This window comes from Verruconis gallopava (genome assembly GCF_000836295.1).
Source record: "Verruconis gallopava strain CBS 43764 unplaced genomic scaffold supercont1.16, whole genome shotgun sequence".
Classification (NCBI taxonomy): domain Eukaryota; kingdom Fungi; phylum Ascomycota; class Dothideomycetes; order Venturiales; family Sympoventuriaceae; genus Verruconis; species Verruconis gallopava.
Genome location: NW_015622152.1, coordinates 284,456 through 301,275, shown reverse-complemented (window position 1 = coordinate 301,275; position 16,820 = coordinate 284,456). Strand labels below are relative to the sequence as shown.

The following is a 16,820-nucleotide window of genomic DNA, read 5'->3' as shown; positions in this document are numbered from 1 at the left end:
GCCTCACTAAGTAAATTTTGGTCTAAGTTGTGAGATTCAAGGCAAAGGTATTGAAGACGTCGATAGACTAGATAAATGGTCGATTAAGATGCCTGTCTCGCGTTATTATGATATGTATACTTGAATCAATCTATCAGGCCAATTATTATGCAACAGCTGGCCGGATTTTAAATTCCTCACAAGAATTCTATTGCTTTTGGAAATACACGGAACCTGGAAATATTCAAATGTGAACCATGAAATCGACTCGCACCAGAGTCGAAGACTTGAGGAGCACAAAGAGCTTGATCCAACGATTGCAAGTCCGGAGCACGCAATGAGGCAGACATTTTGAGGTCCATAGGAATTAATCACGCTCAAAATGAGATCTTGTAGTAACATATTCAACGAGAACTGCTTGGTCAATACCAATTTCTTGTCTGCGTGTTCCGATGCTCATTATGCTCGCACAGCCTGTGATGATTGAGATGTGGTTTTTTTTAATGGCTCCTCTGTGGATTCTCGCTTTCGGTCGGCATATCGATTGCAACTAAGGACTTTGTCTCTCTTGACTTTTTCTTGCTAAGCCTCAGCCTATGACCTCGACTTTCAACATGTTTCAACCACAATTGAGGTGTTGCAGCCTTGACACCGCATAGATCACAGGTCTTAACGCCCCAGTTCTCGGGATTATGTGTCAAATCCTCCTTTGGCGGTGTCAAAAGTTCCGTTGCAATTGCGCAAATCTCTTCAGGTTTAGGTAGATCCTGTTCATCTAGGAACTTTTCACATAGCTGCCGTGCAGGATTTATCACCATTGCCTGAAAATTATTGATATCCGTGCCGTCGAGAACAAAGAGATTTCGTTGTGCGTTGGCACGAAATAAAGCATTCATGAGCTTGATGCGTATCCATTTCAGTTGAGCGAGCGCGTATCTTCGCGTTGCAGCCTGAGTCTGTTCGATTGCTCTTTGCTTCAACTTGTCCAGCTCCTTTTCGTCCATTACTCCCGATTGTAACGCTTGTTGGTACATTTCAAATTGTTTGAAGCCAATAGATTGCCAAATGCCCTTTGTAAAGTCGACCGATTCGCCTGCGTCAAGTTTCGTCTTGCGGATTACCATCAGTTGAGAGACTTCATCTAGTAAGCCATCCTGAAGCATTTTCTCCACACGGTTGTCGAGCCGAGACTTGTGCGCTTCTCGCTCACAGAAGGGCCATAAAATAAGTGTGGAGAATCTTAGCCCTCCTGCGCTATTCGAATGCTCGTCCAGACGTCTTTGCATATACGTCTCAGATGCTCGTTTCCCAGTTTCAAGATAAATTTCTAGAGACCTTTGAATCTTACGCCTATCATTTGGATGCCATCGATTCGCCATGACGGGATCAACTTCACGCAATTTTCGGAGGATGACATCAGTCGGCTCGCTCAAGATATAGTGCTTTTCCTCCGCAGGGATCTGAGAACTAGACTTCTCTTGTTGAAATTCGATCGTATGATCTCTGAACAGCAGCGCTTGAGTATAGTAATGCGTTCCTCCCACAAGAATTGGCACCTTTTGTCGTGATCTGATGTCTTCAATCTGTGAGAACTCTAAGTAGATAGCGCGGAAAGACGAAACTGAAGGCTTACGATGTCGAGTGCCTTCGGGAGAAATTCTTGTACGGTCCATGTCGGTTCATCAAGCCCAATCGAGCCGAGAAGATGGTGTTTGATGCCTTTCCGCTCATTCATAGGGATTTTATTTGTGATAATAGGAAGTCCTTCATACATTTGTACGGCATCTGCGTTGATGATTTCTCCATTAAATCGAGATGCTAGGTCAACAGCCAGCTGTTCGTCATATGATTAGCACGTATTTTGCGTGAAGTATTGTGCTCTATTCACATCAGACTTTCCGGTGCCAGTGGCACCTATGATGGCGATAATCGGCTGAGTCTTCCGCGCTGACATTGTCGAGACCGCTCGCGTGAGAAAAGCACTCATGAAATTGATTTGGCATTAGTATCATAGCTTGAAAGATTTTCGATAATACGCATGGACATGAAGTCGTGAAATAGATCGATAAGACAATTTGATGCTCTCAATTTCTAGACTTGCAAGAGGTAAAATGAATCATTTCGTGCAAGTGCAGATTCGAACCCAGAAAGGCAGGTTGTAGTTCTAGCGGGGTGGCCTCCAGGACCCACCATCCCACAGTGGATTGACTGATCCGCCCTTTGACAACTTGATTTGCAAAAGTCGTCACAATGTAGCCATTGCAAGTCTTCGACAGTTGAGCCACAATGCATAGCCAGGCTCCGACGGCAGAGAATATTGTCCCGTCCATAAATGTTAATGGACTGAGCTACAAGTTTCCAGACGGTACCCTTGGGCTTACCGACGTATCTCTGGCTCTGCCTGCGGGCAGCAGGACATTGCTGATTGGAGGTATGTGCTGCGCATGTCTACATGGCCGTATGTTAACTAACAGATTGTTAAGCCAATGGTGCTGGTAAGACGACACTTCTTCGCTTGCTCTCGGGAAAACGCATGTCACCACCGAACACCGTGCTCATTTCTGGCATCGATCCTTTCACCCACGGTCTCGAGGGCGTAACGTACCTTGGCCTCGAATGGGTTCTCAATCCTATTGTACGAACAGATATTAGTGTTCCTGAGTTACTCAAAAGCGTGGGAGGAGACTTCTATGTGGAACGCAGAGACGAGCTCGTTCGTATACTAGATATCGACGTCCGTTGGCGCATGCACGCTGTCAGTGATGGGGAACGAAGGCGCGTTCAGCTTGCCATGGGGCTCTTGCGCCCATGGACCGTGCTACTTCTGGATGAAATCACAGTAGACCTGGATTTGCTTACGAGGGCCAACTTTCTTCAGTTTCTTAAAAGAGAGACCGAGGCGAGATCATGTACCATCGTTTATGCCACGCATATCCTAGACAACCTTTCCGAATGGCCAACGCATCTGGTTCATATGTCGCTCGGCAAGGTTAAGAAGTGGGGAGCCATGTCAGAGCTTGAAGTAACGAATGGCAACGTTGGTCGAACCGGCAACAGCAAGCTCGGCGAGCTGGTTCTACAATGGTTGCAGGAAGATCTAGATGAACGTGGGCCACGAAATCCGGCCTCTGATGGCAAAACATATCAATCGTATGAAGGTAAAGGTGGCTATGGCGCTGAGACAAAGAAGGAATAGACACATAGATGGTCGGCAGAACTTCAACATCAAGAAATATGAAACACGATACCATAGAACGCCCATAACAGCTAGCTTAACACGGCTGTGTAATTCAACTTTGGCGCTGAGTCGAAGAAGGGGCGTGAGTAGAGCGCCTTCTTCGAGTCCACAGAGAGACTCAACGATATAATGATGATGTAGGTAATTTATTTTTGAGGCAGGTCTTTGGGAACAAAAGTTGTTGCAGATACTTCTAGTAATGTCCGAGTTTCCAAATCTTGAACCTTGTTTCCTCGTAACGTGGTCTTTTCTGACACATGATAGTTCTAGGGACTTCGCCTCATTCAGCGGCTGCCTTGCTTTTTGAGTATTTCTCATTAATTAAGCACGTCAGGTCCATACAGCCCCAGCTCCTTCATGTTGCGTCATCGACAATGAACATGCTGAAATTTTGGCATGAATTTGACTCGCGTGAATTTTTATTTTCCCAATTTTTGTTGACAAAAATCTACTTGATAACTCTATTGGACTCATACACGCCATTCAGACAAGAAAATTATCGTATCATTTGTGCCCAGTGAATTATGGCGCATGTGTATCCTATATCCGTACTTACTACGACCATGCGACAGTATATCTTACAGGAAGGAAACCTTCTTTGAATCCTTCCTCAAGGTCAGGGTTCCTTGAAAATCATGGATTTAACCAACAGAATCGGGAAAAGGTAGCCGGCTCTCTCGCCTTCACTTCTATATTTCTTCCTGCAACTGACTACAGAAGAGCTATCTCTTCCTTCATCTAGGCTCCCTATCTTAATGCTCCCAATTCATGAAGAGATACAGAAATCGTCTGACGGCTGCCATGAGTAGAAGGGGTGACCAATTAGACTTGTTCCATAGTGTAACTTTTGTTAATGTCTGTCCACTCTCGCAGCAAATTTTTCTCCTCGCTTTGTGTGCATGAAGCCCTTCTCAGGTGGGCTTGACCACAAGAAAGACGATTTCAGCCTAACAGAGACGGAGGAAGTGAAGTGAGACCGCGGAGGTGGGCCGCAACTTGCAACATATATCAGCCTTACCAGGGATAGCCCTCTGATCTTTACATACTTAATGATAGACTCCAGATTGAGGAACAAAATTGCAACTTTTCCGGTTAATCATTTCGATATTCCACCCGGCTCTCAATATTATATGCAGTGTGGCCGAGAGAACCGGATTCCCCCTTGTGCAGCGTACCGTCTACGAACAAATGCTTCAACTCTGAAAGCGGAAGTTTCCGTAGACGCTTGCAAAAGAGCAAAATGCATGCACGGTTTGGGGGCCCAAAGCTGGGCATCTCACGTGACGAGAAAACTCCACTTTCAGTGTCAGCCTTCCTCAAGGTTATCCTTATCATAAGTATATGTTCGAGCCCGTAGGCATACTTGTTATATAATCGTAGTTTATGGTTCAATTGGGGGTTTACAATCTGCAACTCAATATTCACAGCCTATCCTCATCGCTGAAGCGGATGCTGATCTGCCTCAGTGCATCCTTAATGCCAAGCCCGTACAGCCTTGAACCATGCAACGAAGTGTGGAATTTCCGGATATGTCCGTCGACTCCCCACACCTCTCGAAGGTTGCCTTTGTGCGGCCTTTCCGTGACAAATTCACTGCTTCAAAGCTTTCAGCCTTGTCGAAAAATTGACCGCGCGTTAAGTACCTTAGAATTCATATGTTCTCTTCTCTGAGACTCGAGCAAGGCACGATTACCATGAAGAGTCTGACCATGTATGGAGCTTGTTATAAACAAGCAAACCGAGGCCTCTTTTCATTCGGTCCAGCCTGATGATCAAGTCGGTGATATCGACATCGCCGGATTTGTTCAAGTAGACTTTCGCGCATATGCAAGAGGGGGCACTTGTGGCATGTCAGTTGGAACTGTACCACACCACATGACAAGTTCCACCATACAGCTTCGCCCTATCCCTTCTCTTAATTGGTTCACATTCATGGCGAAACGAATCTGCAGAAAGGATGCCGACATTAGCGAATTGTTCAGCGGCCGCAACGCTGTTGCAGATTATAAGCCTAGCTCCACTCCCCACATCAAAGACTTCCTCGATTGTTCTATCCAAAGACTCTGCCAGGTTATTCAAGAGATGACATAAGGCTGAACTCTCACAACCATGGAAAGCTATAAGCATCATCAGCATCTACAGTACGGCAGCACACCAGATACCAGTTTTCAGTTAGTGTGATCCCGTTTCTTTCGTTATCGGTTCAAGAGGCTAATTGCTTCGAGATCTTCACCCGGTCCGGCAAGAACATCTTCAATTCATGAATCGGACGTGTCCTCGCCCGAAATGTACCAGGCATTTCAAACATCATTAGGTCCACCACAACATGGCGATATCATGCATCATGACGACCTTTCCACTGCTCGGGTTTCTGAAAAAGAACATACCACTCGTTCTCCAAGTACCGCTCCAGAAGTGGCCCAGGAGTTCGGTTTCTATCATCCGCAACCTCAAAATCGTTCCATGTCGCCCACATTATCACAGGGGAGCACAAACGTCGGCAGTCCACAGATAGGGACGTCTGTGGGAGGCGCAGATGACAAGGAAGTTGCACATTATCCGGCAACGGGAGCGCCAGAGCTTCGAAACCAAGAGAAAAGGATTCTTGGAATCAAGGCGAGGATATTCTGGATTCTTTTAGTTATCTTGATCCTTGTGTTAATCGGATTAGGACTAGGACTTGGTCTTGGACTTGGTTTGGAAAAAGATCACAAATTTAAGTCACCACCGGTTGCTTCCGCTTCAGCTTCACCAACCTCGTCAGCTCCAAAGCCAACGTTTACAGGTGATCCAAATTATGCGATTGGGGGGGTAATCGATCCGGCGTACTACTCTAAAAAGGGCGCTTTCAATGGAAGCGGTATTGCTTTTGCGGGGGCAGCTTTGGATGCAAAGATCAAAGGGCAATATACTGTGTATTATCAGCACTATACTGGTGATATTAGGTACCTTCAGCTGACGACGGATGCGAATCCTACATATGTTGGCGGAACTTCTTCCGAAGTCGTTGCGTCGAACGCGAAGAACTCAACGCCGATTTCAGTTGTCCAGTATGTACTGAACGCAAACACTAATGACGCCGTTGCCGAGTGGCATGTATTCTTCATTGGAAATGACGGCTACATCAAACAAAGAACTTGGAAGAACGATTCCAACATCTGGTAGGTGACCGATCGCATCAGCTCGACTTGAGACTCAGAACTAACGACTTCATCTTGATTCAGGTCTGATGGCCCTATCACAGCACAGAAAATTTCGATCATGGATGCAGATGCAGTTGGTCTCCAAGCTTGCTGGTATGGGAACTTCTATGGAGACTCACAACTATCTGACTTCCCTGCCCCGTCAGGTTCCAACAATAATATTTCATTCTTGGCTAGATATGGAATGAACCTATGGTATGCGAGGGACGAGAGTACCTTCGAGCAGTATGGCATCTATGAGAACCAGGAAGAGTGGAAACTTCAACACACCTGGTCTGGTTTCAACGGGCACGCAGGAGTTGGATGTTACAGCTGGCTGCCTGGAACGACCACATATGCAATGCTTGTGAATCAATATAACACGGTAGAGCTGTGGTGGAGGGATACAGATCAAAGTCTAACCCCGACGCCAGAACATCCCATCGATGCGTGGACGAATGGTAAGTGTCCGATCATTCTACGCTAAAGTACATGTCTAATCGAAATAACATCAGCAACTGGGGTAGCAATACCCAATGTGTACCCTTCCACATCCTTAGGCTATACCACGTATTTCTACGCGATGTTGGATGACTCAACTATCCACGGCTATAACATATCATTCAACTCTGAAAACAGCACCATCTTTAACGAAATCGTGGTTTCAGATCCAAACGGTAACCCAGTCAAGTTCTTGAACGGGACACATATGACCGTTAGTGCTGTAGGTGATACTAGCGGGGGCGCATCACTGCTTGTCTTCGCTCAGACTACAGGGAATGATATTTCATTATATACTAGGGATCTCAAAGGTGGAATTTGGACGAGTATCCAACTGCCTGTCGATACGGACTGATTTGGGGCGATTGCGCTAGCTCGAGGATTCCACATATGAACATATATTGTTTAATTTTTAGTACTTTATCGATCAATCGCTTGCGTTCTTCAAGAGGAACCTGAAGACATTCCTTACAATGAACATGCTAGCGCTATAAGAAATTGAGGGATAATTTTCAAACTATGAAACAGCGGGATATCTGCAAGAGCACCCCGATCTCTACTTATATAAAATAGGTCTTTGGTGTACCCTTAGAACATGTCCTTGTGATTGTTAGGAGAAAGAAAAGATCTGTCGGCCAAGACTTCAGGCGGTGATACTTTTCGGCGCCGAAATTCCATCAACCCGACATTCGCGGATAAGTTACGCTTTCGGCGATTTTGTCAGCGCAACAGGCAACGATCACACTTCAAACATTGAGCCACATTCTTTCCTTGTTAATTACAGGTTTGCAGCTCTTATTTTGCCACTTGCACATCGTAACAAAACTTCAATCTTGAGAATATCCCATACTTTGATGTGAGGTTTCTTTATGAATGTGACACAGAAAATTGTTAATGTTCTATACCTAGATATCTGCCATGTTATCAGCACTTTCCTATGTGTGCGCGCTTGTTGGGACAATCCCACTTGGTTTTGGTATCAACGCGTTCATACGCCCCGAACACGCACTTAGCTTCTTCAATAACTCGTCAATGCCAACTGAGAACCATGAGCTTGTTTCAGCATTATTGATGGTCTACGGTATAAGAGACATATTCATGGGCATTTCAATTTATGCAACAGCATTCTTTGGCAATAGGAGGGCAATGGGATTGGTTATGATTGCAGGTTTTGCTTGCGCAATGGTAGATGGGTATGCTTCAAAGACGTTCCTTGGAGGTGGGGAATGGGATCACTGGGGATATTCACCAATGTTGGCCTTGCTTGGAGTGATGGCCTTGATTTAGGATCACGGTGATGATTTCCATGCGACTGTGGAGTACCGAAAAAAAAAAAACAATGTATAATCAATCATATTCTATTGGTTTTGTATTTTGTCGCAGCCTTTAAAAATCACTGGATTTCGAAATCAGCTCGGAAAATTTCTCTAGGTATTCCTTGTCTTCTTCATCAAAGCCTTCAAGTTCCGCACAATCTATATCGATGATTGCAACTGTCTACAAAACCTAAGTTTAAGGATCGCTCGTGGCACGGGATCTTACTGACCTTTCCATTTTGAATAATTGGGACCACTATTTCGCTCTTGCTCGCTGAATCGCATGCTATATGACCGGGAAATGCGTCCACATTCGGAACCAATTGAGTCTTGACTTCTTTTGCTGCGGTGCCGCACACACCACGACCAAATGCAATAGTCTGACACGCAACTTTGCCTTGAAAAGGACCGAGAATCAGCTGTCCCGGATTTTGCTTGTCGACAACGTAAAACCCACACCAATTGACGGCGGAACTTGGTCTGGGGAGCGAGAGCAATCCGTGATACAGAAGAGATGAGGCGTTTGCAAGATTGCTGTTTAGCATTTAAACACGCAAATTCACCATGATCTAAACAGCTTTTGCTCTTACCAAACCCAGTTTCTTTGACTCTCGAATAATCCTTGGGCTTGTTCTAGCACTTGTGTATAGACCTCAGCCTTGCTCAAGCCGGAAGCGAAGGTCGATGAGTCAGCATGAACCTGCACCACCATGCGTTAGCGTTAAACTTGGACAGTCGATTTGAATATGAAACCTTGCCATTTTGAAGGTTTGGAATAAGTCGAACTTTTATGAAGGATATCGTCAGTTCATTGGGCGTTGTGAGTTAAGCGGAAATATTTCTTTAGCCTAAGTTAAAATTGCGAGATCAGCTGACAAATCTATCCAGTCCAGTAACTTAAGTTATAATTTTTGGCACCATGATTGAACAAAACGATGCCATATGCTTTTGCGGAAACGTACCTTGTCAAATAATGGTGATCATCATAAAGGTGAGGTTGCAGCTCAAACATACACTTCAAGGCTTTGTTTATATGTATACCTGCACGTTTTTTTCTTTCCATTGAGAGAAAGGCGCAAGTCCAGAAGGATGGTCACGAAAAGATCGTCGAGTTCAATTTTAAATAGCCTAGCTCAACGCTCTCATAACAGCCTCGAAAGCAACGAGCGCGCATGCGTTCGCTGGAAACGCTCGTAAAAAACAGGGTACAAAGCCTCTCCAGTATCCTTTCCATCCCCGGTCTCTATAAACCTGTAAAGCAGCATCGCGCCATCTCCAATATTTTCTTTTGTCCTTGTCCAAAGAATCTGTCATGATCTGCTGCTTAACAACATCTGATGGATAGCTCGTGATCCAAAACATCTGTGCACTCAGCCCACCTGCCCAGAAATTGATGGCAGGAGTGCTAAGGTTGGTATACTGCTGGAGCCACCGTGAGTATAAATCGTAGGTGCTCCACCAACAAAAAAAGAACGTCCTAAAGAGCAATGTTGCTCCAAGACCGTGATAGAGGCCTCTTATCCCGTGATTCTGAAGCAACTTCTTTGAACAGTCTATTGGACCAGAATATAATCTTTTCGATTTGTCTGCAGCGTATTGTACCTGTAATCGTGCTTTTACATGCTCTACTGGTGCGGCTATGAAGCTCACTGTCCAACCAGCGGCCATACCAGCGAGTCCATGACCAAATGGGCTCAATTTGTAATTTGGGTCGATCCCTCCGGTCGGTAGTCGTGGAGCAAAGATGTGTTCGCGAATCAGTCGGCGGTAGACCGTTAGGGATCCAAGCATCCTGTGTAAAGTCAGGAGCAATCTCTAGAGCTGAAGTACACTTACAAGCTGTCCATAAACATCCACCCTACCAGTGGAGGCGTCGCACCTTTATACAAGCCTCGTACACCCTCATTTCTTACAGTTTGTAAAACACAATCTAGGGGCCCTCTAAAGTGTGACTTTTCCGTTGTTTGTAGTCTGACCTTGATCGTATCGAAGCTTTGAAGTATTATTAGCACAAGATCATGAAGAACCAGGATGATGCCTTCTCACGGATGACCAACTGTGAGCTTTGCTATACCCGAGAACACACCAGCAACGAATCCCTTGTAGTTCGCAGGTGCTTTCTTGTTCTCCTCCTCAAGCTTCTCAGAAACTACCGTTCTTTTACCCATATGCTGTTCGCAGGGTTTTTGGGTTACCGCCGACATGTCGACGCCCTTGAATATTCAAAAGTTGAGGATACAAACATGCCGTAAGATTTCAAGGCATGAATGTTCCGACAATGAAGAATGGCAGGAAGGATGATCTCTGTATCACTACAGCTTCGCGGAGAGATGCATAACTCCGAAAATTTGGCGCGAGTCAGGTAATCCAGTTCCGGGATCGGAGCTCCGACTAAAAACGCAGACAGCATTGCCCTTTAACTACGTCAATCAGCAGTTATGCAAATCTCTTGTTGAAAAATCCAGCACAATATTTAATTCTGAACGTGATGATTAATCTGCTGAATTCGGGGAGAACCATTTCTCGTAGAGTCTTCGTAACTGTGACATGCTGACACTTGGCTGCAAAGTCCACGACTTGTCCTCGAGTCCATGAGAATGCTTTAAACCAGCAAGGAGTTCAAAAATCGGCTGATTAAATAAGAAGCTAGATGGAGAAAACGCTCTCTCTACATAAGAAGCCTCGCGATCATAACAATCTCGACAGAGATCCGGAAGAGGGGATGAGGGTTAAAGGTGCACTTTGCCAACAATCAGAGCAAGTTGTGACATGCTGTGCGTTTTGAGAGCCTAAAGTCGACACTGAATGCTTTACACCTATGCCTTCCGCCCCCAACCTTTGCGTATTTAAAATGTTGTCACCAGCGGTATTCAGGCATCACCTTAAGATCAGGTTGCCTTCTTTATCTAATTCCAAGCTCTTTAGGACTCAAGAAAGTGAAATCAACTTCAGGATAAGGCTCGTACAAGTCAGAGTACAAGTATCTATCTATGAATGTGCAGCTCGCAATGGTTCGTTGTTCTTCTTTCTCTTCGCAGAACGCAGTGTTGAACTGCGAGTATAGAGTCGGTGGCTAGATCCGTGGTTGGGAAGCTAAATCACGTTCAGCGCTCCCAAATCATGGAGGTACATAGGTAACGTCGTTCACGAAACGAAATCACACCTCTCAGATGTTGATCGGTAGATGAAATGCATCACTTTTATACACACAGGTCAAGGCAAACGCAAAGATTGGCCCAAAAGAGAATAAATTCCAGCAAAAGATTTGGATCGTATGAAGCCTTGACGCCGCATTCACTAGTAAAGCCTCGACCGCAGAACTTGCAGAATCGATGCAGTTCTACAAGAACATTGAGTCCCGGCATGAAAAATTTTTCGGACTCACCGTCCATAGGCACGATCGTGAGGATCAGCTGACTCAGATTATCAGCCCTAGATCTTGATGCGTGATGGATTTGGCGGCCCTCGTATTCCTCTGCCTCTGTTGTTCGGTGTTCAGACTCCACAGTCATCATTTGCTCTGTTATACACCGTCTGACGTTTCTATCTCGTGGAACAAGCAACTGCAGTCAAAATTGCCCCACGGCAAGTCCCATTAAGAACCCGCGGCATTTGGTGTTATCCCTGCAGCAGAACACCTTTATGTGATTCGCGAGCGCCGACATGAATGCAGTTGCTTTGCTGCGGCTGAAGGCAATCCACCCCAGCCATTCGCTTACTTCTCCCGCTATCGACGCATCTCGGCTTGCCGAATGCTGCGTTCTGCATCACGTTAGTACTAGAACACGATAGGCACCAAACCTAGTCTCTGCATGAACTGGGCCAGTCTTAGCCGTATTGTCAAAGGCCCCAAATTCTTCGCGAACTTCTGGCGCAAGCAGTGGCACCTCATTCTCTCGTGGCGGGGCAGTGCTCTGACTCGAGAAAGCTGCCGAGGATTTGCCATGCATGATTGCGCTCTTTACCGCCCTTATTTGATTGCCAAATCCCTGTCCTGCAGTCTCCTTCAATCCAAAAGCTCGGACACAGCTTTGGAGGCGGTGGTTGTTACGACAATCTGGGTCTTTGGTTTGTAAGGCTGATCTTCGTGATATTTTGCTGCCACAGATCCACCTGCAGACCCCGCGCTATTGTGGTTTGCATGCAGTTTCCTATCGTCAAATCTTTCGTGCGTGATGGAATACAACTACCGTCCCAATGCGCCTGGTAGACCAGAAGAAGGGTAAGGGAAATTCATCTCCTTGATTTTAGTTTCCCAATATCTGAGACCCGTCGATTGGAAACATGGGTTCAGAAGGCGTTGACTTCCTAGCGCGACGCAATTCCTGACAAAATATAGGACGCATTTTGATACTCCATACGATCCTCAAATACCATTAACATTGCATGATTTGTCGAGGATAACACATCAATCGAACGAATATGTTTCGCCGTATCAATCTCTACCATACGCGGCTCCACAGGAGAAAGTCCTACACGAGCCAAGAGCTGCCTCAACAGCTCCAGAAGTAGTTGAACTTGGACTGCATCATCCGCGACCAATTCATGGTCACTCCAGAGCGCTGTCACCTGCGTTTTCCTCGCAAAGCACAACTGTAGAGTTCCCAGTAAGCTCTCCAAAACCGCAATCCGGCTATTACCCCGACGGCCTTGAGGTGCGACAAAGCTACTTCAACGATGGCAAAGAAGTCTACAATGTAGATCCACTGCCACCACAAGTTCCACCAAAGGAGAAGAGAATATGCGGTTGTTCGAAGATACTTTTCATCGTCCTCATGTTCTTGGTTGTCCTCATTCTTGCTGGTTTGGGAGCAGGCCTTGGGGCAGGCCTTGGAATCAAGCATGGAGATGGTGGGAATTCGCCGCAATATATGGGTGACCCAAGACTTGCAATAGGCGGTGCCCTCAATCCCGCATACTACTCCAAGAAAGGCGCGTTCAATGGCTCTGGCATTGCCTTCGCAGGCGAGTCATTCGTAGACAACGAGCACGGAATCTTCACTGTATACTTCCAACACTGGGCTGGTGATATCAGATGGATACAATTGAGCTCAAACGGAAGCTATATTGGAGGCCGTGTGTCAGAGACGGTAGCCACAGATGCCAAAAATAGCACCCCTATTTCGGTGGTTGCGTACGCGATGAATAGCACGTCGAAGTGGCACGTGTTTTACGTAGGTGTCGATGGCTATCTCAAACAAAAAAGCAATAGCAACGTGACAAATATATGGCAAGATGGACCATTGACAGGTTTGAATTTGAAGGCATTTGATTCTGACTCCGTGGGCATGCAGGCATGCTGGTACGGGAATTTCTACGGAGACAGCGATGCGTCTAAATTTCCCACAGCGAGTGGACAACCCAACCAGCAGGCGTTCGACATCAGCAAGGGAATGCATCTATGGTATGCAAGCGATGCTAAGACCTTTCAGCAGTACGGTATATATGAAGGGCAGGATCAATGGGTCTTTCAGAAGGAATGGTCTGGCTTCAATGGCCACGCTGGTGTCGGATGCTATTCTTGGCTACCGGGAACTGGTGAGCATATACCCTTCGTTCCACATTGAATTCATTGCGCGTTGACAAACCTGTAGTCTCTTACGCAATGCTCGTTAATCTAAATAATACCGTAGACGTAAGTTTTACCATCACTAGCTTTCTTTTGATTGTCTGACTCGACACAGATCTACTGGAGAGATACCAACACTACTACAGAAGGTAACGCAACGCATCCTATCAACGAATGGACTCGAGGTTAGTGCTTGTTTTTGAACTTTGAGGAGTTTTCTGAGATGAAATAGCACCCAACGCGTCTATCCCAAATGTATACCCATCAACGTCTCTCGGTTACACGACATATTTTTACGCTCAGCTCGAAAATACTCAGATCGAAGGCTACAACATCTCATTTAACTCAGAAAGCACCCAGCTCCTGAACGAAATCACCGTATCTGATACCGGAGGGCCCGTCAACGTGCTTGGAGGTACTCACATGTCCGTCTCAGCAGTTGGGAATCCCAGCGGCGGCGCAAGTCTCTACGTCTTTGCGCAGGACGAAGGTGATGACATCAGCGTCTATACGAGAGACTTGACGGGCGGTCAATGGAGTAGCGGAAAATTACCTATACCAAACGACTAGACATGAAAAAGCAGCATTTATCTTCATTGTTTATCTTCTAAGCAACACACATGCACATGTATAAAAATATCTATACATACGGCAGCCTAACCAAAAGATACCCGAATCGATCTTACTTTACACATAAACTGTCACTGGTATTACGGTGCAATACTACAAACTTTTTTTCTTTGCTTGTTCACAATGCGACCGTTTAGATAAAATTAGTGGTCCGTGATAAACGCGTACAGCGTTCGCGTACTTGATGCAATACGGAGGTTCGGATATCAAAATAAGATTCTTGATAGCCAGACTTCTTCATCTGAACACTGACCTAGCAATTCAAACTAGGAGAGGCCAAGATGATTGACATGATTTTCATTTGAATTTCCGGGGACTGCTTCTTCATTCACAGCATCTAGCTGCCTCAAGTTGGCCAAACTAGGTCGCAATGATGGAGGTCCCCTTCCACTTCTCATAGTCCCGTAGGAAGGTCCGAGGCTTGGACTCATATATGGACGAAGTCTAGGCGTAGCATCCGACGGCATTTGACTCCTCCTCTCTTCTTCCTCGAGGACTTCATGCTGTACATGCTTTCCAGCGACTGCGACGTATGTCACCAGCGCGACTCCAATGACGAGTCCCAAGCCGGCAAGTGACAGGTTGACTGGTGTTGGGTCGTCATGAAACGCTTGGTGTGTAAGAGCCTGCATCGCTGATTGTGTAAAAGTGAGGAGTCCAGATATGCAGACAATGGTTCCGTAGATCGTCCCAAAAGTTGCCAGACCAAAGACCTTGACAGCATAATCTCTGCAAGAAATTGACGAATTAGTACCATAGTAGGTAAATAGTGTGCAAGATACTTACGACATGGCTGAATAGTATAACGGCCTAAACAGGCAGAATACAATTACGTTAGCATACCCAGCCCACAAGAACGGCAACACGCCCAAAACGCCAATGAGTGTGCTAATTCCAACAACAAGAGCAAGAACGCCCGATACGGGCAAATTGTCCAGTAGAGTACCAATAAATGGTACTGTAGCTACGCCTGCGATAGGCAGTGCTATGTCGAAGAGTTTATTGATTCGGTTGGCCAGATCAATAGATTGAAGCATGTAGCGATACTGACTCCATATTGTGGCTATGAAGAAATTCATCCTGGCCATCTGTAGAATTGTGAAGAGTGTAATGAAGATAAACCACGGCGTTCGGATCTGTTCAATGACTGGAAGCCCATGCAAAGCCCCCCATGCTTGCGAACGGATGTGTCTCTCCACTTCTTTCTCGTCGTGTTTAGCCTGCTCATCCGCATCACCAAGTAGAGACTGCACCTCAGCGCGGATCCGCTTGCGATCCTCGGCACGCATCGTCCTGACACGCCACAATTCGCTATCTTCCAGATCATCATCCGAGTCGTGAACGTCTTGCGCGGGATTTTGCGCCCTTTCCGCAGCCTCTTGAAGCTCAATCCGATTTTCGTATATTTTCGATGGCATAATGAAAAGTTGTGTGATGAAAATAAATGTGGGAACAGCAAGATAAGCTAAAAAGAGCTGCTTCAAGCCAAACGTCTTCTGTGTGCGCTCGTAAATTAGGCGAAAGCCTAGAAAGACCGCGGCCGATGCGTCGAAAGCGCCGGTCACGAGGGCCAGAATGAGACCTTGGTACCGAGGAAACGCATTCGACAGATGGAATGAAGGCACAAAAATGAACGTGCCTCCTAGAGAGACAAGGACATGGCCAGCCATGACGGCGTCAAAGGGTAGCTCATGCTCAAAACCTAGACACAAGCTACCCAGAAATAACACGACCGCGCTGATCAAACCACAGAAACGAGGTCCGTATCGATCGAGCAGTGCCCCTACAAGGAGTGCGGATACATTTGTTGTTACAGATGCCATGTTGAAAGCCAAGTTGAGCCTGTCGTGAACAGTCAGCACAAACCCGGCTTGTTACGTCACACCGTAAAGAACATACTTCAAATCTTGCATGTAACAGACGACGACGCCATCTCGAAGCTCTTGCTCAGTGCAGAGCTCTCTGTATGCATCTCTGTCTATGAGAATGGGTTTAAGCGCCGCAAATCCAAAGACGATTCCAGATCCTAGTGTGCAGGAGATTACTCCGATGATAACCTGGGCTAAATCTGGTGAGTACGAGCTCAAGTTGGAGAGAAAGCTAGTCAGGAACTACCAAGTCTTTTCTTGAAAGAAACTTCATAAGCTGCAACTGGTTCAAGTTTCTTCACTTGCTGAGCAAGTGGATCTGACGGTACTGGGTCATAGCTTATGCTGGTCCGACGTTGTCGAGAGGATACTCTTGAGAGCTGGAGCGGTAAGCTCGCCAAATCGTCAAAGACATCTGGATCACGATCAAAACCTTCGGCGGCAGAGACGTGCTGTGCTAAGGACATGTCTCCACGATAAACGAAAAAAAGAAGAATGATGAACAACCACGATAGCTCCACGAAATCAGAAGAAAAT

The 16,820-nt window shown here is 46.1% G+C and overlaps 8 protein-coding genes across 12 annotated transcripts; 4 read left to right on the top strand and 4 right to left on the bottom strand.

The window, feature by feature from the left end:
• Positions 1-29: 29 nt before the first annotated feature.
• Positions 30-2,103, bottom strand: PV09_05291 (tRNA dimethylallyltransferase). Its single transcript, XM_016358780.1, has 3 exons — positions 1,868-2,103; positions 1,613-1,813; positions 30-1,562 (listed from the first exon to the last, which is right to left on the bottom strand). Exons 1-3 carry the CDS (start codon positions 1,964-1,966, stop codon positions 480-482), a joined length of 1,383 nt encoding a protein of 460 aa, XP_016213399.1. The 5' UTR covers positions 1,967-2,103; the 3' UTR covers positions 30-479.
• A 103-nt stretch (positions 2,104-2,206) lies between these two features.
• Positions 2,207-3,810, top strand: PV09_05290 (uncharacterized protein). Its single transcript, XM_016358779.1, has 2 exons — positions 2,207-2,410; positions 2,463-3,810. Exons 1-2 carry the CDS (start codon positions 2,266-2,268, stop codon positions 3,173-3,175), a joined length of 858 nt encoding a protein of 285 aa, XP_016213398.1. The 5' UTR covers positions 2,207-2,265; the 3' UTR covers positions 3,176-3,810.
• A 1,410-nt stretch (positions 3,811-5,220) lies between these two features.
• PV09_05289 (uncharacterized protein) lies at positions 5,221-7,326 on the top strand. The gene is made up of 4 exons (XM_016358778.1): positions 5,221-5,388; positions 5,443-6,378; positions 6,442-6,860; positions 6,915-7,326. The coding sequence occupies exons 1-4, from the start codon at positions 5,327-5,329 to the stop codon at positions 7,253-7,255; spliced, it is 1,758 nt and encodes a 585-aa protein (XP_016213397.1). The 5' UTR covers positions 5,221-5,326; the 3' UTR covers positions 7,256-7,326.
• Positions 7,327-7,582: 256 nt separating this feature from the next.
• On the top strand, positions 7,583-8,313 carry PV09_05288 (uncharacterized protein). The gene is made up of 2 exons (XM_016358777.1): positions 7,583-7,756; positions 7,810-8,313. The coding sequence occupies exon 2, from the start codon at positions 7,819-7,821 to the stop codon at positions 8,185-8,187; it is 369 nt and encodes a 122-aa protein (XP_016213396.1). The 5' UTR covers positions 7,583-7,756; positions 7,810-7,818; the 3' UTR covers positions 8,188-8,313.
• Positions 8,241-9,332, bottom strand: PV09_05287. Of its 4 annotated transcripts, XM_016358774.1 has the most exons (6): positions 9,179-9,332; positions 8,975-9,064; positions 8,807-8,916; positions 8,674-8,750; positions 8,447-8,613; positions 8,241-8,397 (listed from the first exon to the last, which is right to left on the bottom strand). In XM_016358774.1, exons 2-6 carry the CDS (start codon positions 8,975-8,977, stop codon positions 8,287-8,289), a joined length of 468 nt encoding a protein of 155 aa, XP_016213393.1. In that variant the 5' UTR covers positions 8,978-9,064; positions 9,179-9,332; the 3' UTR covers positions 8,241-8,286. The 4 variants fall into 4 exon arrangements, with proteins under 4 accessions (XP_016213393.1, XP_016213392.1, XP_016213395.1 ...); XM_016358773.1 differs by having other exon boundaries at positions 8,447-8,750; XM_016358776.1 differs by having other exon boundaries at positions 8,241-8,296; positions 8,447-8,750.
• PV09_05286 (uncharacterized protein) lies at positions 9,310-10,635 on the bottom strand. The gene is made up of 3 exons (XM_016358772.1): positions 10,263-10,635; positions 10,053-10,208; positions 9,310-10,008 (listed from the first exon to the last, which is right to left on the bottom strand). The coding sequence occupies exons 1-3, from the start codon at positions 10,418-10,420 to the stop codon at positions 9,345-9,347; spliced, it is 978 nt and encodes a 325-aa protein (XP_016213391.1). The 5' UTR covers positions 10,421-10,635; the 3' UTR covers positions 9,310-9,344.
• Positions 10,636-12,186: 1,551 nt separating this feature from the next.
• Positions 12,187-14,493, top strand: PV09_05285. 2 transcript variants are annotated; one of them, XM_016358770.1, is made up of 5 exons: positions 12,187-12,438; positions 12,556-13,754; positions 13,811-13,851; positions 13,901-13,970; positions 14,018-14,493. In XM_016358770.1, exons 1-5 carry the CDS (start codon positions 12,392-12,394, stop codon positions 14,353-14,355), a joined length of 1,695 nt encoding a protein of 564 aa, XP_016213389.1. In that variant the 5' UTR covers positions 12,187-12,391; the 3' UTR covers positions 14,356-14,493. The 2 variants fall into 2 exon arrangements, with proteins under 2 accessions (XP_016213389.1, XP_016213390.1); XM_016358771.1 differs by lacking the exon at positions 12,187-12,438 and having other exon boundaries at positions 12,494-13,754.
• PV09_05284 (uncharacterized protein) lies at positions 14,359-16,800 on the bottom strand. The gene is made up of 4 exons (XM_016358769.1): positions 16,531-16,800; positions 16,315-16,477; positions 15,202-16,257; positions 14,359-15,144 (listed from the first exon to the last, which is right to left on the bottom strand). The coding sequence occupies exons 1-4, from the start codon at positions 16,748-16,750 to the stop codon at positions 14,682-14,684; spliced, it is 1,902 nt and encodes a 633-aa protein (XP_016213388.1). The 5' UTR covers positions 16,751-16,800; the 3' UTR covers positions 14,359-14,681.
• Between the last annotated feature and the right edge of the window lie 20 nt (positions 16,801-16,820).